The sequence below is a fragment of the Musa acuminata genome, chromosome BXJ2-7, assembly GCF_036884655.1.
Source record: "Musa acuminata AAA Group cultivar baxijiao chromosome BXJ2-7, Cavendish_Baxijiao_AAA, whole genome shotgun sequence".
Taxonomy (NCBI): domain Eukaryota; kingdom Viridiplantae; phylum Streptophyta; class Magnoliopsida; order Zingiberales; family Musaceae; genus Musa; species Musa acuminata.
In genome coordinates, this window is record NC_088344.1 from 37,309,832 (window position 1) to 37,329,770 (window position 19,939).

At 36.8% G+C, this 19,939-nt stretch overlaps 2 protein-coding genes across 3 annotated transcripts; one reads left to right on the forward strand and one right to left on the reverse strand.

The window, feature by feature from the left end:
- Nucleotides 1–1,730: 1,730 nt before the first annotated feature.
- LOC135617961 (uncharacterized) lies at nucleotides 1,731–8,678 on the forward strand. Of its 2 annotated transcripts, XM_065118807.1 has the most exons (10): nucleotides 1,739–2,011; nucleotides 4,046–4,423; nucleotides 4,825–4,908; nucleotides 4,991–5,266; nucleotides 5,958–6,093; nucleotides 6,205–6,367; nucleotides 6,482–6,610; nucleotides 6,695–6,889; nucleotides 7,253–7,375; nucleotides 8,436–8,678. In XM_065118807.1, exons 2-10 carry the CDS (start codon nucleotides 4,069–4,071, stop codon nucleotides 8,562–8,564), a joined length of 1,590 nt encoding a protein of 529 aa, XP_064974879.1. In that variant the 5' UTR covers nucleotides 1,739–2,011; nucleotides 4,046–4,068; the 3' UTR covers nucleotides 8,565–8,678. The 2 variants fall into 2 exon arrangements, with proteins under 2 accessions (XP_064974880.1, XP_064974879.1); XM_065118808.1 differs by lacking the exon at nucleotides 7,253–7,375 and having other exon boundaries at nucleotides 1,731–2,011.
- An 861-nt stretch (nucleotides 8,679–9,539) lies between these two features.
- Nucleotides 9,540–19,606, reverse strand: LOC135617960 (protein IMPAIRED IN BABA-INDUCED STERILITY 1-like). The gene is made up of 9 exons (XM_065118806.1): nucleotides 18,825–19,606; nucleotides 16,901–17,185; nucleotides 16,461–16,778; nucleotides 13,889–14,116; nucleotides 12,018–12,115; nucleotides 11,510–11,621; nucleotides 10,864–11,385; nucleotides 10,655–10,784; nucleotides 9,540–10,063 (listed from the first exon to the last, which is right to left on the reverse strand). The coding sequence occupies exons 1-9, from the start codon at nucleotides 19,191–19,193 to the stop codon at nucleotides 10,044–10,046; spliced, it is 2,082 nt and encodes a 693-aa protein (XP_064974878.1). The 5' UTR covers nucleotides 19,194–19,606; the 3' UTR covers nucleotides 9,540–10,043.
- Nucleotides 19,607–19,939: the final 333 nt, after the last annotated feature.

A 19,939-nucleotide genomic window follows, 5' to 3' on the forward strand; every position in this document is an offset into this window, starting at 1 on the left:
CGACTGTAGCAGAAGTCTTTTTGTACTAAGCAATAGTGCTTATTGGTTTTGTCCATCAACCTAACACCACTATTCCTGACAGTTCCAAATCAAAGACATGGATGAGACATGAACTGAAGAGCAAGTTAGGTAGAGGGAATTCTACAGGTGACTCACTGTAAATGGCATATATCATTTGACTACTGGTTAGCTGCACTGCAAGACACTCACTCATTTGTGCATCTAAGCTGCTATCAGATGTCAAGATTAGTAGTCAACACAGCTCACTCATGGCTTAGATTTGCATTGCCAATGGTTTAGTGGCATTGAGCTATCTGCCCAGCTCATCATCAAACCAATGATAGCCCATAATCAAATTAGGCAATGCAGGTGAGGACTTAGCTACTTCTCACAAAATTGTGGTTTTAGGTGGCTTTGATTCCTCTGCCACTACCACCACAAGGCAAGTGGCCCTATGTCATTGAAGTCAGCCAGTCCCAATTATTGAAGCACCTTTAGAATGCTGTCCTCAGCTCTTTTCTTCACTATTAGCCACTGCTTTATGAGCGGTTTTAGGAGAATCATGCATCAGTGTCTTTGCATGATCAGCTTTACCTTTTCATAAGCAGAATCAATGATAAGTTTAAGGTGACCTGCTCGGATAGTGATCCTGTAACAATGGTTTTGGCTCTGATAGACTTCCTACCATATAATTTGACGTCCTTCAGATATACCAACAGATATCCTATCTGCATCACCTCCTTTTACTTTTCTCTTCTGAGCCAATTATGTTCAATCTTGATACTTGCAAGTCTCATCTCCAACACATGATCATGAAGCCATGTTCTGGCATTGAGAGTGGAAGAGGCCATGAGCCCATGTTTCACTATTCTGACGTAAAAAGGAGCTCCTTTACATGGAGCCGCAGCTGGTGGTGCCTGTGGTCATTTCATGTCCTAGTTCATCATGGAAACCAGGAACGCAAGGACCAAGTCGCTGTCTTACTACAAAGTCATTGCAAAGCCACCAGGAACTATTCATTCCCAGACATCAATGACAGGGACGAGCCAACAGACGAGGAGGGCAAGGGAAAGCGAAGGGCGGGGAGAGCTAAAGATAACAAAAAGGCAACCCCCAAGCGTGCAGCCATCTCCATCCAACGAAGAAAACGAAGTGGTAACAGACAAGAGGAGCCGACAGAGGACCACCCAACACAATAACACAGCCATGAAAGGAAGCTGAGCCTTTGAAGTGAGCCGGAGAAAATAAAATTCTAGTGCACCAGACTCCGATCAATGAGAGATTGTTTCCGAAACTACAGGCATCACAACAAGTAAATGCACACAGTTCACGCGACATGTGAAGGAGAAAAAGATTTAATGTCATGTAAAAATGCTTATGAACTATTTGTTTTATGTTTTTGAGTCTCGTGAAGAATGCACAGTTTACGAATCTTTCTACACCGATATGTAAAATAGCTTTTATATTGGCCTTTTGGATTTGGTTGTACAGAAAGTATCATTAATTTCTTTGTTTTTTGGGCGAAATTATGGCTTTTATGACGTGAATGGATACATAAAATGCATGTATCGAAAACATATACGATGATTCGATGTATGTAAACATCCATTCATTTGACGGAGGGAGGAAGACGATGCATCGAAGAAAGGACACGGACCACGTCACCTTGTTCTTTGTTGGTTTCTGGGTTTCTGCATCTCCCGTTGCACGTGTGGAGAGAGACTTGGGAGTTGGACGCCTGCAAGCTTTGCTCGAGCGATGCTGCGAGCTATAAATAGATGAAGAAGAAGCGGAGCCATTCTCTTCTCCCGTCTCCTCTCCTCGTCGCCCGGAGTTGCAGAAAGGGAACATCTTTCTGGAACTTCTGCGACCTCTGTGAATCTTACAGTGTATCTAGATTGATGTAGTTTCGTTTTACGGGAGCATATCTGTATCGCACGTCTCTGGATCGTGCTTCGTCTCCGTCAAATGTGTTGTGGATGATAGAAGGCTTCAAACCAGCGCCTCACAGGTATCTCCCTCTATCACTTCGCCTCTGCCTCTAGTATGTGCTATACTTGAGTCGAGAGATCATATTCCCCTGTTTTTTGGGGCTAAAATATGTCTTGTCGGTAGCTGGGATGTGAGTTGTTTATGGTTTGAGCCTCGTCGTTGGATTAAGAGCAGAAGCTAAAAATGACAAATTTCGGGGAGAGCAACCATCAAAATCATCTTTTTTTTTTTTTGTGGGCGAAATATTGGCTACCCCGTGGCCTCCAGCTGTGTTTGTCTCTCGAGGGATTGTTCATATTTTTTTCGATCGACAATATACTATTCCCTTCATCTTTTTAAGTCTCATTGTGCGGTCTAATCAATTAAATGCTTTTATGTCCTTCGTGGGTTGTGGTCATTATTTGATGCTTACATTTGTCGTTCCTTAATCTCGTTGACATTAATTTCCGACCCTCGTTTTTTTTTCCTTCTTCCTGCGAAGAAGCATTTCATTTTTCTGGGTTACGTTAATTTCTATTTTATCTGTCTTAAAACTATAGTTCTCCTTCTCTTCATATGGAGTCTTGTTGCGTTTCTTGTGCTAATCTTCTTTTTCTTTTCAAGTCAAAGTCTTTCCACTTTGCTCTACTTGTTGTGTGTGATTCTGATGTACTTGTTCGTCTCGTGCTTGAGAGTTCTTTAATAATTAGTACCAGACCGCTTCTCTTTCGCCATGAGGCAATAACTGGTGGAACAACTGCTTTATATGGCTTTCTCATATTGTAATTTAGTCCTTTTTTCTCTTTTGTTGAAACAGCCATAAGCTTTGCTTTATAAACCCACCAAGTGAGGTAAGAAGTTCTTGGAGTTATCACGCTTTATTTGTAAAAACTAAAACAGTGTTCGATCTTTCTTGAATAATCGGAATATGATTTTGTTGCCATGTGGTGACAAACCAAATCATCATTTTCTTTGCTAAAGTTTCTTTCTCTTTTTGAACTTCCCATTCTTGAAATTTCAATGTTGGAACAGTTTGGTTGCATTTGGAGTTACGTGCAGTGAAACAATGCATTAAACCAGGTTAATCACGCAGTTATGTCATAACTTTATGTGAAGAAAAAATCACATACAAATAGTAGTAACATAGTACTACCAGCTCAAGATCTAAAATCAGAAAAGAAGAAACCATGACAATAATAAAAGAAAGACTATATTGAACTTCTCATGATACTTATAAGATCTTAATTCCAACTCTAGACTTGATTCCTTTAGATTTGGATCCTCTGAACCTAGGCACTGTAGACCTGAGTGTTTTACACTGCTAGATACCATCCCTTACACTAGGATAAAAATATCTCAATTGATCATATTGATTTATTTGATTCTATGAAAATTCTACCACCTCATCTAAAAAGGTTGTCTAAAACTCAATGTTATCGACTGTTTTACAAGACGAAGCCTCTTAAAAGCTCTCCATAACTTTAATTTTCACACTTTCATGTAAAAGGACAAAGAAACGCAACCTGGCAGCCCCTTGATGTTGCCTGATTGGGTTTTCTTCATTAATTGAAGTTTGTTATGCTACTTAGCTTTCTAAAAATCTGGGTAAATCTCCTTTCCTTTTACTACTGAAAGAGATCTTGAAACTTCTACTGTTTTTTTTTTAATTTGGTTTTTGTTTTTTCCTTTTTTTTTTTGTCTCTTGATTTGAAGTGACAAAGTAGCTTTGACACATTGAAGTGCCTGCTGTTGAAGATATTTATGGCTTAGGTTACAAATTTTGAAACTATATTTGAATGGACCAACCGAATGCTATCGCATTTGTTGTGGATGTACAACTAACCTTTTGCAAAGAAAATATTTAAGATTTTTAAAAATAATGATCAGTTATTAGTAACTTGTCTGCAGATGATTCAACTCTCAATTTAAAATTGGCTGGTTTTCATCCTATCATCCTTAAAGCATATTCATATGACTTCTAGTTTTGGTCTCTCTCTCTCTTGCAGTTTGTATAGTATATCTTGGTTCTCATATAAAATTTGAATATTTCTTAAGGCTTCTTCCTTGGTATCAGGCACCCTATATTTGAGTGATATCATGGGCGCATGTGTATCAAAATCAAGAAATAGATCCGGATCTCTGAAGTACTCTCTTCGATCCAGAAAATGCTTTCTTCAATCCAAAAAATGCTTTCGTCGAACCAGAAAATGCTTTCTTCGTTCCAGAAAATGCTCTCTTCGATCCAGAAAATGCCATGGAAAGATTTTGGATCCCATTCTTGATGCTTCTAAAATTCACATCGCTGATGCTGAAAATCGCTCGACTGATTTCGCTTTTAGTGAATTTGTTCATGTTGAGACTGCTGCGACAACTTATAAAAGATCTGAGGTTTCCAATTTGACATTCCATCTCACCCAGTTACAGTGGCACCACAATCAGATGGATGCTAATGGTACCCTTCTTCAGCTCGTAGACGTCTGTTTTGATCTAAAAACTACACTATTGATTCCTGTAGACATTGGAGATATATGTTCCTTTTTCTAGAATTGCAATCAGATATAGAAACATAAACACGGATGAGTGATGAGTATAATTAACTCCATCAACCAACAAAGCAATTGCCTTGCATTAGGTTTTTCATTTTGTTGACAAACGTAGTCCGTTTAGTTATATGAAATAACAGCATCTCGAGGGAAATTTAGATGTCCTGACAGCATTTGCTAATGATATATCTAAGCAAGACCAGTGATCATATGCTTCTCTTAATAATCTGAGTGTTCCACATTTATGCTCACTTTCTAAACTTTATATTCCATACAATTTTATGCGATGAATAGTTAACTGTGTTTGTAGGGATTTGCCAAGAAGAATCATGGTTTGACTCTGTCAGTATTTTAGAATCTGAGTCTGATGATGATGTTGTCAGTGTCCATGGAGGTAGTGTATATCTAAGTTATAGATTATGGCTGCATCTAGCAGCCTTTCCAGCTAGTCATGAGTTAATTTCCATTGTCTGCAGACTCGATTCCATCAGTAAATCCAATTGGGACACAAACATTGCAGTATGGAAATGCTTCACGCTTTAACAAACATTCCAAAGAAGGACATGAGACAGAGGACAAATCTCGTGTCAACAAGACATCATCTTGTGTGTGCAAGTTAGTCCCTTCTGTCAGTTTTAATGACAAAATACAACAGCCAAACACATGCCTACCGTGTCAAAAGAAAAGGTCAGCAGTTATCAACCTTTCTTACAAGAGGAACTCTTTTGATGGAGAAGAGCTGACTGAATTCTGTAAGTAACACACTTCTGATTTCCACGTAGCTCAACCGGTATTTGAATGTTAATTCTTTATTTTGCCTTCCACAAATAAGATGCATGGAGGCATTTGCATGGCTGTCTACCAGTGTTGATTATTGGACATGAAATATGATGAGCTCATGGTATCCTGAAGGTTTAATAATAAACGTGCTGCCCTATGTTAGTTGTTTTCTTTTTCGATCATTAATATGAATATTTCAAATATGGTTTGGAATCTACGTCAATAAAAATGGTTGTTTTATTCCATAGATGACTTCTCAAATGAAAGATTCATAGTTGATGGGTATTATTTCCCCCCATTCCCCATCTGGTGCTTGTGAACTTTTGGGTTATACATGATACAGAACTCTGCTTAAGTAAATTGGAGGCATTACTGTAGTGATTTGATATCTTGAGCACAATTCAAATATCTCTTTTGTGGCTTTACATGCTCGCTAGTGCCTTCTTGGTTACATGTGTTATTAATTTCCTACATGTCGAGTTTTGTGATTTTCCATTCTTTGCTAGCTACTGCATGTACTCTCATATGCCAAATTCATATTATTTAAGTTAGACACTCTTACGCAACTTTACAATGTGGAAATATTGGCATCAATGTCATGTTTCCTCATTTTGTTCTCCAGTGATGTTACCCATTGCTCTTTCTGGCTTTTTGATTTATTAGGTGCGTCAAAAAGATTCTTATATCATCCGAAAGGAGGATTAGTCATTCCATGTTCTCCCAGTGGAAAATCAAGTCCTGGATGCTGGTCTTTTCTTGAACCTTCAACTTTTAAGCTTCGTGGAGAAAGCTATTTCAGGCATGAATATGTAGATTTCTTGCTTTTGCATTAATTTGTAACAGTTTGTTGGTAACAACATTTTTCTACTTTACTAATTTGAGTTGCACTTTATTTGAAAATCTTATACAGAGATAAAAAGAAATGTCCTGCTCCAAACTATGCACCATATTATCCAATCGGTGTAGACTTGTTTGTATGTCCACAAAAGATACATCACATTGCCCAACATATTGAGCTTCCATATGTTAAACCTCATGAGAAAGTTCCTTCACTCCTAATTGCCAATATTCAGGTGCAGTTGGCAACTTTCTCAGGAGTTTATTGTTAGTAGTGCCGCATATTCACTTGACCGATAGTCTCGTCTTCGCTAGCAGCAAATGGTATGACACCTTATACTTTCGTGCAGATGCCTACTTATCCAGCCGCAATGTTTCTCGGCGATAGTGATGGGGAGGGGATGAGCCTTGTATTGTATTTTAAAATTTCTGAATGTTATGATAAAGAAGTTTCTTCTAGCCTCCAAGATTTAATAAGGGTAACATTTGTTTCATTGGTAACTTGATGTTTTGTAGTTGGCAATATTAAGTACTTACACCTTATAATTTCTTGCCTTCTGCAGAGGTTTATTGATGATGAAACCGAAAAGGTTAAAGGGTTTGCAATGGAGTCTAGCATTCCATTTAGAGAGCGATTGAAAATAATGGTTGGGGTGGCTAATCCAGAGGATCTTCTCTTGAGTGCAGCAGAAAAGAAGCTGATACAAGCATATAATGGGAAGCCAGTGCTTTCACGCCCTCAGCACAATTTTTACTCGGTAAGCAAAGCACACGGTTCTTCTTTTTTGTTTAATGTGCCAAACCTGTGGTAGATGTCATATCCAAATTGAATCGATTATTGTTTGCAATTAGTAATGACCATTAAATAAATTTACCAATTTTGCTTCTTATATTTGTTTGATAAATATTCGCTACTACTCCAAGGCTTCGACTCGATATGAACATGTTACTGCAGCACTTACCGTTCACTTTGCAAGTTGGTCATGTTGGCAATGCCTGTTTGCACCAGCACACACAAAAGTGCACATTTTATTGTTTGATATGAATCAAAAATGTTTTGAAAAACAAAGATAGAAATGTTTCTATTTTAAGCAATGATCATCATACGCTTTACATTACAGGGAGCAAACTACTTTGAGATTGATCTCGATATACATCGCTTTAGCTATATATCAAGAAAGGGGCTTGAATCATTTCGAGAACGTCTTAAACATGGGATCCTTGATTTGGGTCTGACAATCCAGGTAATAATATTAAATGCATATTCACAGAGATTAGAAACATCTATGTCTGGTTTGACTTTACTTTTCTTGCAAGACTTTTTAATGACACACTAGTCTTGCCTCAACTTTTAACTTGTCTATGCCATGAAGGATTTCTTGATTTAGTGATCAGCTGCTTTGGAGTTTCTTGATATAAACTTCAGCAATCTAACACAATGTGATTTGGATATGCCATGCTTAGACACAATTACATAGGTGAATATAAGTGCCACAAGAGAAACATGCGTTGAGCTTAATCCAGAGCCCCAAATAGCATCTCTGATTTGCTTGAGGTGGCTCTTTGTTATGTCATTACTACTAGATCTCGAGTGTCAATGGTCAAACACCATATGTAGAAACTTTTGTGCAAGCTACTCCTTATATGATAGAACTGGCAAAACCAATCGGACCGATAAGCTATTGGTAGACAGGATAATGCCTATCATTCGATATCATTATAAAAATAAAAATAAAAATTAAATACCAATTAGTACTGATCATTATGGTCTAATATCAATATCGGCATTTGGTAAGGGCTAATAAATACTTGCCGATACGTTCGGACCGGTATTTGAAACCTTGCATAAGAGTACTGGAAAGATCATCTTAAAACCATGAATTGGTGATCACCATCCAAGTCTTTGAAGACATCCATATCATAGGATTGGTGGTTGGTCAACACTCAACAGTTGTGTTGTCACATCCAAATCTAGGAGAGAACATTGCCTAGGGAGATGATTGCATACTAATTTTGTGGTTCACATAACTTCAAATCTTTTGATCAAAGTCAATCAAGGAAACCAAGAGGCAGGTGCTATGTTGGAACTCTTGGTGAGGCATGATGTTGAACTAAAATGGAATGATTTCAAGACCCAGCAGTCCAGTGCAGGAAACTGCACTGTGAAGAGGATCCTAACCGTAAAATTTCAGTTTGATCGAAAAAATTAAGATCATAGTTTCATGTAATCTGGAAATTGAACTTATCCGTTCGGTATTCTCATTCTTCTACTATGATGAACTAACTACATCTAAAACAATGCAGGCACAGAAGCCGGAGGAGCTCCCGGAGCAGATCCTTTGTTGTCTGAGACTAAACAAGATTGATTTCGTCAATCATGGACAGATTCCAACCATCGTCGCGCTCGATGATGATCGATCCAGATCCATTTGATCACATGGAATGTGCTAGTGCAAAACAAAGTAGTTTTCTCTTTTAGTAAAGACTGCAACCTATATGTAATCCCTCTTTACCTAACTCTCAATAAACCAATAAATACTTTGAGAACTCCATTATTTTTTTTTTCTTTCTTCCAGCGTACTTTTACATGTGAGAAGTTGATAACCAGCCATTAATAAGCCTACATGAATTATGCATACTGTATAATAGAACAATAAATGGTAAATAATAAATCAAAGAAAAGAACACAAAGCCAGCTTTGAGTCTCATTGAAACGGTTCTTTGCTTTTTTTGTTGTTGTTTTTGTGGTTGTGGTTAAAAGAGCCAATCAGCTATATTGATGTACCAAAATACTGTCGACGGCGTATATATATTTCAGCAAAGCCTGTTGTTTACTTACCAAAGTATAAAAAATATCTCGAGTTCGCGATAGTATTTTGAATCTTCAGGGTTGACACCACTCTTCTTTTCAGAATTTGCATCAGTGCATTTGGAAATTTGGAATTAGTCCCAATGTGACAGCATAAATAGAGAACTTTGTCTGGATATTTACAGCCCTATGTTTCTTCAAGAAACTGTTTGATGGTCAGACCATCTCAAACAGGACAAACTGTTAGCTATATATGTGTCACAAGTCTTGAGCTCATATTGCATAACCAACAAAAGGAATGCTTTTATAGTGGACCAGACAGGAAGAGATCAAACCTCACAAACCATCCAATGCAATGGCTGAGCATTGCTGCCTCTATTCGATCATGCCTTTATGAAGATATACAGAGTGATCACAGAAACAGGACACAGAACCATATTCAAGTTGGCACTTTGTTTGTTTGCAAGTACTTGTTCAGTACCAAAGACTGCCATCTTCCATTTACAGATATCTTGAAATCCGAGAAGGATAACTTGTCTTAGGCTAACGATTTCAAAGTTGTGAATACAATATGATCCACAACTGCAAAATTTAGACCATTGGCAAAATAATGCTTGATTTCTCTGTTGAACATCCAGCATACATGATCATTTACATCCAAAGTGGATGGAAATTGAACTAATCCCATCAATGCACAAAGGAATCATGGCTCTATATATTGATTATTACAAAAAATTGGCTCCATTCGAGCCTTTGCAATTGGATTCACATCCAAAAAATTGATTTGTCTCATCATATTTGGAACTTTTTGAACAGAAAAGCTTTGATTCCTGCCAGCAACCAAGTTCGTTGAATCAGATACCACAATAGGTGCAATTCATCAGCAGGTAGTAGACTTTGTTAACTGACTTAATTTTCTCTCACTAGTCGCATGGAACCTGATGTAGCAGCTTATCCATTATATCAGATATCACTGTTGGGATCAGCCAGACATTAATCCTTTTATGTCTGGAAAGATGCTGGTCACATAATTTTCTTGATCCAAGGTGTTTGTTTTGCTTCAGTATGTTCCTACTCCAATAAAAAGAACCCACCCTGGCTCTCTATTTTACTTGCTTTCTCCCTGCCATTGTAAACCAGCCAATCAGAACCAATTTCATTCTGTAGAAACATAAAACTGAATGAAGAGTCTAAAGGAAACATTTCTTATGCCTTACATGACAATTAATTAAACTGAGACTAAAATTATAAGCATAGCAAAATCCAATTAACTGAACTACAAGAATACTATGTCAAAATATCAGGTGCAATGCTGAAATGGCACCAGTAGTAGATTGTGTAAATTTCATAAGACTTTAACAGATCATCAACTTTCTCAAGTGTTATTCAATTATTCTTTTATTTTTTAGATCAAGGATGTTTTGGCAACAGATATGTGGTCAATCTAGGATTATTAATAATAACAATTGAGAGAAAAAACTCGATGTGTTATAAAAGCTGTAACAAGAGCAAGGATTCTACTCGAGCTATTGACGAGGCATATAATAACACTCCTTTCGGAAGCACATAACTTTAACTGATTACTAATGCCTATATTAGCCAAGAAAAAACAATCTGAGGTTCAAGAGATTAAGGCTTGTTCTAATTCACTTCCTCTCCGCATAAATACTATAAATTTGCACAAGAGATGTTGAAAAATGGGATCTCTATATACCTCTTTGGAACCATGATCTCCTAATTGCTTGACGCATGTGGCGTTCATGCTTCTGTAAAAGCTCATCAACCTTGTGAGATTCAGACAATAAAGGTCCTGAAAACTCAATTCTGTCTTGATCATGGAAACCCTGAAATTTATCAAGAAAAGCTAAGTTACGAGTCAAGACAATGCAGTGTAAAACATAAAACCTGCCAAACAATTTGTACCAAGTTGTTATGCCGCATTGACAATGGATCTCCCTTATATAGGGCTCCTGAAAACTCCTGAGAACAGTATACGTCAGAAGGGTCAAGTGAGTCTGGATGTTCTAACTGTGTCCACCTTTTCAGCATTGCACGTTTTGCCAACTCATGGGGCACATGGCTTTTTGAAACATGCACATCACCATTTTCTTGTCCCTTGAACTCATGCTTACTTTTAACATTTTCAATACAGGATGGATCTCTTTCATAAGAGAGATGGCTTTTTGAGCTACACCTACTGCCAGATCTACCAGATGCATGACCTTCTCCCTGCATTTTTGCCCATGCAAAGCCGCTAGAAGCAGAAACACATAAAGGCCCTGATAAAGCAAAATCCTCCTGGGAGTTGCACACACTGTGACCTTCATTTGGATGTTTGATCAATGGCAATGGCTGGAGATCTACAAACAATCCAGTTTCACCATCTACTCTCAAACAATCTTTCTTTACATTGCCACTACTGGTTACAGCATTGATCTGTGACTCCTGAAAAATAAAAACAAACACAAGACAAAAAAAACATGTATTCTCCCAAAATTAAAATCCATCATAACTTTTTCTCCTCCATCAACTTCTAAAAGATTTTGCGAGCGTGAAAGAAGCAAATTACCTCTTTGCTGTCTGTTATCCTACTGAGCCCACCTGCTGCCCGCGAAGCTCTATTTGCTCTCAATGGTCTTCTTGTGGCTTCCGATCCTCGGCCTCTACTAGCACCTCTTATCCTGAAGCGACAAAAACTATCAAAATTGACTGCAGAATAACTAGATGCCATATGCTTCAATATATAGGTCTCCTTTAGAATATCAGGTCTTAGAACATAAGAGTAGATCCTCCAAGAACCTTAAAAAGCTTAAAAATCAGTTAATGACTGAAACGGATACCATCTTTTTATAATCAACAGAAAGAAACAGTTTGATTTTTTTTATGGCTTCGTGTTAACATGAAAAAAAATCTTCTGTTTTTGCAAGTTTGCATGGGCATTAACAATTTTGTGAAGAAGCATATGTCATAAAATTTTTTCTTAGCACCTTAAGAAAATATGCAGAGAAACATGACATTTAGGATAACTTTGTAGATTCTTCTACATCTAATTGACAACCATAGCTGGCTAGAGTTACCTGCGAGTCTCATCACGACTCTTTGCATCTATCTCTTTGGTGGGTGGGTATTTTGACAAACTTGAGGGCTCACAAGCATAAGGCTTTGTTCTGAAATACTGAAAAAACACATAGAGGAAACATAAAATGTAAAGACAAGTTAAATTGCAAAAGGTGAAATATAGTTATCATGAATATGAATGTTTTTAGAAAAGAAAGGTGTATCCACTTAGAGAAAGTCTATGATAGGGTTCCTAGAGATTTATTATGGTAGGTTTTAGAAAAAAAAGGTATATCTATTAATTACATTAATGTTATTAAAGATATATATGATGATATAGCTACTAGTGTTGGAACTATAGGGAGTGTGTCTAGTGAGTTGCCTTTTAGCATAGGATTGCATCAATGATCCGTATTAAATTTATACCTTTTCACATTGATAATGGATAAATTTACGAGTCATTGACATGATATGTCTCTTTAGTGTATGTTATTTGTTGATGATATTGTTTTAGTTAATGAGAGTCTAGGTGGAATTAATTATAAACTTGAGCTATGAAGAAAATTCTTAGAAACTAAAGGTTTTAGATTAAATAAAACTAAAACTGAATATATGAGATGCAATTTTAGTAAATCTAAGAACATACAAGAGAATATAGTTAAGTTGGATGGATAAAAAGTTCCTTTAAGTAAAAGCCTTAGGTATCTTGAATTAATTATTCAACAAAATGGAGAGATCAATGAAGATATTCTTCATAGAATAACAACATAATGGTTAAAATGGCGAGAAGCATCAGGAGTCTTATATGATCATCATGTATCTTTGAGATTAAAAGAAAATTTTATAAAATGATTGTGAGACCAATAATAATTTATAGATCTAAATGTTGGGTAATTAAGAAACATGTACAAAAAATTTGTGTTGTCGAGATGAGAATGTTGAGATGGATGCGCAAAGTTACTAGGAAAGATATAAAAAGAAATACTTTTATTTGTGAACAACTAGATATCGTTTTAATAGATGATGAAATGAGAGAAAATTGTTTAAGATGGTATTGGCATGATTAATGAGAGAAAATCATTTAAGATTTGACCTCTGAATACGATAGTCAAAAGAGGTGAAATGATTAATATCCGTGATACAATGAGAGGTAGAGGAAGACCTAAACGAATTTTAATAGAAACTATAAATAAAGATTTAAGTACTCTAATCTTAACTGAGCATATGGCTTTATATAAATTTCAATAGCGATAACAGATCCATGTAACTGACTCCAAATAGCTGGGACTTACAGCTTTGTTGCTGTTGTTGTTATTGTATGAATATAAATGCTTTTAATGACACAATTTTCATTTGACAGATAAACTACCAACTTAAGGAGTTTCCAGAACATGTATATGTAGAATATGTTGTGGGACCACCATACAAAAATTTGATGTCTTGAATGACCTAAAATGAAGGGCAACTTCCAATTGTTTTGTATATATGTTATTCTTAATTTATGATACACAAGAACTTTACAGATTCTTTTTATATTGCAGCCTAGATCCTAAGCAGGTTGTCTCTGATGGTTAACCACCTGTTCCTTTGTTATTTCCTTTTTACACTTAGTTATTTAGCTATGACAGAGAATCTTGGTCTCAAACATCTACATGATACATGTAATTTGGAATTGCTAATTTTGTGTTTTTCTATACACTCCATATTACGATCTTAGTTACTGGTTTTGCATTTTTCTTTTCAACCCAAATAAAGCTAAAAAAGGAAAGAAATCTATTGACAAAGAAATGAAGACGAAAAACATTCCACAGAAGGAGCTAACAGCAAATGATGGAAGGGCTATGTTTCTCAAAAGAATTCAATTTTAAGAACTTTTAAGGCATATACTCACCTCTGCTTCAAGAGAACTGGTGGCAGAACCACGCTTATAAGGTTCAATAGACAGAAAAGTTTCTAACAAGCTAATGGCACTTCCTGGTAAACTTTTGAATGTCTCCTGGAGAATATTTTCGTAAGGATGATGAGGTCTGAAGATCGTAGCATGGGCCAACGTGGACTTATTCCAGTACTCATCCGGAGGGGAACCGCAAAGTTTAAAGATTTTGTGTAATTGTTCAACCTGAAAGACATACATCTTCAACTGAGAAAAACAAGACATAAATCTTCCATAACTTAGAGAGTAAATGATTAGACATTTACCATAAAAATAAATGAGAAAAATACTTCAAATCAACAAGCTGCAAGTGAGAAATGAGTATATCCCACAAATGACAGGTATGAAATGTTCTGCACATTTCCAGATATTCTAATGACAATGAATCTTCTATCAACAGACATTTTCACTAGCGTGTAACATCATATGGTCAACATACTTCTGAGATGAGGAACTAACATATGCTGATCGTTCTGAATGAGACACAGAATGATATCTTTGTATGCATATGTTAGTTGAAACTGAAGACGTGCAGCTGTACTAGTCACTCGTGTCTGAGGCTACTGACATTATATGTTAATTTCTTCACATATGCATGTGTAATGGATTCTGGTGTATAATCTTACAGAAAAGAGGATTTGGCACTGTTTGTGCAATATGCAATTAGGAGATCTTTAGAAAAGAGACTTGTTTGTTGCTTGGCTCAAGCAATAACTCCTAAGCTGCTGTTCTAACACATTTATCAGCTCTTGGTCCACCCAAAATTTCATTATTCAAAATAAAACTCAAAAGAGACTAGTGCCCTCAAGGCTGCCATTTTGAGATGACATCTAGGAAGCAGTTTCAAAAGACCTCTTAACACAAGCCAGCCAACTTTTCTTAGACCCATTAAGAAAAAAATTGGTAACATATAACAATTCCAGATGTCTTCCACACGCATCTACACAAATATATATTTGAGGCTTTATAACCAGTTAAGACCTAATACCACAATCTCATACCTCATGACTTTCTGAAGGGGATGCATGAAGAGTCAGCCAGTATGTTACACATAACATGAACAACACTGCCAGTTCAACCCTACCTCCAGAAAAATTAAAGGCACTTATAGTAGACAACCATAAACTCTGTTACCAGAGGTCTCTGTTGCTCTTCAGGACTGTTGTTATATCTGGAGTTTAACACCACAAAGAACGAAAGAAAGAACATACACTGATGATATTTGTGAAGAGATGAAGATACACTAGAAAAAAAGAACTTTAGACTAAGACCAAAAATAAACAAGAAATATTTACATTCACGAACAATTAGGTGTATCTTCTATAGAAGACAAGATGACCATTTAAATGGTATGACATGTATAAAGGAAGGATTTGGATGACCTAGACAAGAAGAATCAATGAATATTGATAGCATGAGAAGAGGTAGAGGGAGACATAAAAAGAAAAGGAAATTTTGTTACTCTTAGCTTGACTAGTGAGATTCTGCTACGTTGATATCAATGGTAGAAAAAAAATAGTTGAGATATTATGTCTTCTTGTAGTCTAGCAGTAGGATTTGAGAAGGATTTGACATTAAAGAAGACTCAAGTAAAAATAAGTTAATCTCCCCATTGACATTTTTGGTATAATTAACTTTCCACAAGCATACAAGGAAAAAGGAAGTTTCATTCTAAAATGTTCCTCCCAGCTACCGACCTCTCTAATATTACATGTTCACTTTCTACATGCAACAACAACAAGAAAAAGAAACCATAATGTTCCAACTATTTGGGCCTGGCCACATGTTTGTTTTTTCACCATTGAGCTATATACAAAACAATTTCACAAGTAAAATAAAGAATATTCAAATATTTATATGTTGTTTCTTATAAAGTTTTTCTAGGTTCCTGTCAATCTCTCCACATACAACTCACACTAATCGTGTCACATTTTCTAACTACCATATAGATTCCTTTAGAACATGTTCATACCATCTTCAATAATTTTATCTTATTTTATCCTCTCTCAGAACTATGTCTAATTATTCACGAAGGAAAACATATTTACTTTATTAGTACCAAGAATGCACCTTAGATGATCCAGTTTCAATGCCACCTTGATTTGCTACTTTGATTTAAAAATGAATCCATTATAAAACCTCTCTCTCTCTCTCTCTCTCTCTCTCTCTCTCTCTCTCTCTCTCTCTTCTGATTAGTAGACCTTTGTTCCACACCCTAGAGGATAACACACAATCACAAGAACCACTAAAACTGCATAAGAAGAATGCGATATATCATTTGATCATCCCACTGGATGCTAACTTTACAACTAAAGACAATGATCATGTTTAATATCATCCTAGACAAAGTTGGTTTCTAATACCATTTCCTTTTATTGCTTTTGTGAAGTAATTAATAATTAAAGCTGGTTTCTAATAAATAAAACTTACTCGTTCATTGTCTCAATTTACATGATCTTTTTCTTTTCTCCTTGTTTCATGATGGTAACAGGCAACAGTTACACAATCTTTGAGCATTCAAGGTTATTACCTCAGTTCTGCCTTGCAAGATGGGTCTTCCAATAAACATTTCTGCAAATACACAGCCAACACTCCACAAATCTACAGTTTCTTCATAGTCAGTTGAACCCAATAATAGTTCAGGTGGCCGGTACCATAGAGTCACAACACGGCCAGTTAATCGTTGTTTATGCCCATGACTGAAGAAATTTGCGAGACCAAAATCAGCGATTTTCAGAACCCCCTCATTGTTAACTAGAATATTTGCTCCCTTTATGTCACGATGAATTATACCACGCAAATGGCAATGCTCAAGTCCAGATAACATCTGTTGCATATAGCACTTGATCTGCAATTTAGGGACACAGAAAAACAATTTTCTGGTCAGAAGTGTTTACAAGTTTGAATATGTTATCCCAAGCAAATTGAAGGCACATTGTTCATACAGGCATTCAGAGAATATGTTCAAACCTGTGATTCAGAGAATTTAATGTCAGGAGAGGACGAAAGACCAGAAAGATCATGTTCCATATATTCAAATACAAGGTAGAGACTGCATGATAACTGAGAGGTAATCAAACCTTCCAGCTTCACAATATTTGGATGGTCAAGCCTTCGTAGTATCTTTATTTCCCTTGCCATGAACCTAACACTCTCTGGCTCAAAATTGTCAAAGCGGACCTTCTTCAAGGCAACAATCTTGCCAGTGTCGAGATCACGTGCTCTAAACACACTGCTATAAGTACCTTGTCCAATCTTCACATGCAGAAGACAATTAACATTAAACCAAATTAAGCCAGAAAATACTCATGCAGGAACCAACCAAGTTTTTTTAAAGAAAATTTAGCAAACTTAACTATCCAGAGCCAATATATGATCACTCAAACAACAAGCTGTTGTGAATTGGCTGAATGTCTCAAGATCTCCAAGCCGATGAATGCCTAATCTAAGTTTCTGATGTTTTTACCTGAAGCGCTCTTTGGTACAACGAGTATGATAGAGATAATAATGGCATAAACATTATCTAATAGAGCTTAGCACTTGATTAATAACAAACTTAATTATACTTATCACGTGTAAAAGTATTTAAAAGAAAATTGTCCTCAACAATTGAACCATATAGCAAAAGTAGCTAGACCATCTATCTATCTGAGTCAAATTAATATGGTACTTTCGTTAGGCCAATTTCTCAGTTAATTGGAAAACATGAAAGTGGTGCCTACAGGCTCCAACTCAGTTATAGGGAATGCAAGAAACATTTTCTCCTGGGATGGTAACAGTTATCACTGCAATTATATCATTCCTAAAATAAAAGATTTTCAGATTCCAAACAAAAACATGATACATAAGCTCAAATTGTGATAACCTAGAAGTTTGAAGGCCTGAGTTGAATGAAAGATTGAACCCCTTTGATGCATCTAATCTTAACTCAAGAAAGTTACATAACATCAAAGGATAACAAAACTCTGCTTGTGAGCAGAATTTAGCTTGTGAAGTAGAAAACTAGATGCAGAACCATCTAGTAATTCCCTGATGTTGGATCGCTAAAAGCTTCCTTTTTCTTTCACTTGACAAAATTGCTGATGTAACTTTGTTATTAGTATGAAGATTAAAAAAAATTTTTGAATGTGTCAAAGGACAAGAACCTAAAGAATGGAAGTACAGGAGGGAATCTTTTAAGAAAGAAAACTATTCTATCAAAATGAGATTGAACAACTCTCAGAAGATCAAATTGGCTATGAGATTGAACATCTCACACACATGCATCCCCCACCAAAAAAATTAAAAAAGAAAAAAGAAAAAGCTATCCAGTATTTTTCTCCACAAAAAGCAAGAAGATGAAAACACCAACATTAAATAACATAAATGTTTGATTTAAAATAGTAAAATAGATAATCCTACAGGGAATATGGAACATTTAACAAAAAATACACTATATCTTGTCCTGAGCTTTAGTGACGAGATGAGGATAAATGAGAGACTGTGGCAAGAAACAAATGGAAGTTGACAAATTAAGATACATGCGCTGGTCAATATTTGTTTCTTGAGGGTACGATACTAAAATTCCAAGCAAAAGCAATTTGTTATGGTATCACCTCATTGATCTAATTTGAAACCAGGTTGCAGAATCAAAGAAGCTATTATAATCCACTCATCAAGCAACAAAAACAGAAGCAAATTGAGAGAAATTTTGGTCAAAAATAATATCAAAAGATAATTACGTAGTTAAATGGCACAAATCTACATTAGTCATATCACGAAACAGACCACACAAGGTTCCTATGCAACACATTCTTAATTGCGCTACGAAGACAATGCTTATCGTCAGCCCAAAAAAAAAAAAAAAAGAAAATGATATGCAGATTTTTAGGCCGTCATGGATCTAAGAATTTACCTTCTCCAGCTTCTCAAAAGAGTCAGCTTTTAGGGGCACCCAACCGTGAATTGCTTCCCCAGCGACGACACTGAGCCAAGAGGGCCATCCGGCGGCAACCTGCTCCCCTTCTATGTGCTTGTGAAGGTTCCCCAGCCGAAAACTCTGTAATCTCGTACTATCGGAGTTCGGCTTCTCATATTCCTTCGATTCGAGGCTATCCAATTCCACCTTCCTCTCCGGATATCCCCGCTCGGTTCCCTGTCCGGTCTGATGCCGCAGCGAGCACGCCAAGATCGGTCCCGACCGCTCCCGGTGGTCACGTAGGAAACCGGAGGAATCGACCGCCGGGGTCACTGAGACCGCATTCTTCGACGAGACGCAACCCATCCCTGGCCGAGGCTATGGCATCGGCCAGGCCTCCGGGGGCAACAAAGGCCTGGGTTCAGGGAAATCGGGGGCTGAATTCGGGAGGGCAAGAAGCTCTTCGGACAGGGGAAAAGGGGGAGGGGGATCACCCGAAACCACGATGAGGCAAGATCGGGTGGCCCGGAGATCCAAAATGGCCGTAAGCACCCCTAGAAGCATAAAAAGGAGCGAGCTTTCTGCCCCCTCTTCTCCTAATTTCTCCACAAACTCTCTCGGAACACTTCTTTCTCGCGAGATTAGCGGGAGATGGGGAGATCTGGGGGACCTCGCGGTGGATGAGCAAAAGCGACCGACCGAAATCAACGCGGGAACGAGTGAGAGAGAAGTGTGGGAGATGGTGGAGAATTGTAGCCGTTATTCATCGGTCATCTCTCGCGGCTTCTTACGGTGCCCAATTAATTTGCAATCTCTGTTGACGCAACGGTGGGGATGGCAACGAGTCAAAAATGAGGGGGGAATTTGTCTTGCCTTTGACCGGTGGAGATTAATTACGACCTAATTAACATCTTTATCAGATCATGAGTTAATTATAAATTAATTTATAATTAATTATCTTTAGCATCTCGATATTTTTATTTTTATTTTTTCAAAATTATGTTCAATGATGTTTAAATGATAAACTTTATAATATTTTCGTCAGTAGAATCGATGAAAATTAAATATTTTATTTTTATAAATATAAAAATCTTAATATAAATTTTAAAAAT

Coding starts and splice junctions, on each gene's coding strand:
- LOC135617960 (XM_065118806.1), bottom strand. CDS start 19,193: ATGGGTTGCGTCTCGTCGAAGAATGCGGTCTCAGTGACCCCGGCGGTC. Junction 14,117..16,460: donor TCTTGCAAGGCAGAACTGAG/GTAATAACCTTG, acceptor TATGTCTTTCAG/GTTGAACAATTACACAAAAT. Junction 12,116..13,888: donor CCAGTTCTCTTGAAGCAGAG/GTGAGTATATGC, acceptor GTGTTTTTTCAG/TATTTCAGAACAAAGCCTTA.
- LOC135617961 (XM_065118807.1), top strand. CDS start 4,069: ATGGGCGCATGTGTATCAAAATCAAGAAATAGATCCGGATCTCTGAAG. Junction 5,267..5,957: donor AGAAGAGCTGACTGAATTCT/GTAAGTAACACA, acceptor TTGATTTATTAG/GTGCGTCAAAAAGATTCTTA. Junction 6,890..7,252: donor CTCAGCACAATTTTTACTCG/GTAAGCAAAGCA, acceptor TTTACATTACAG/GGAGCAAACTACTTTGAGAT.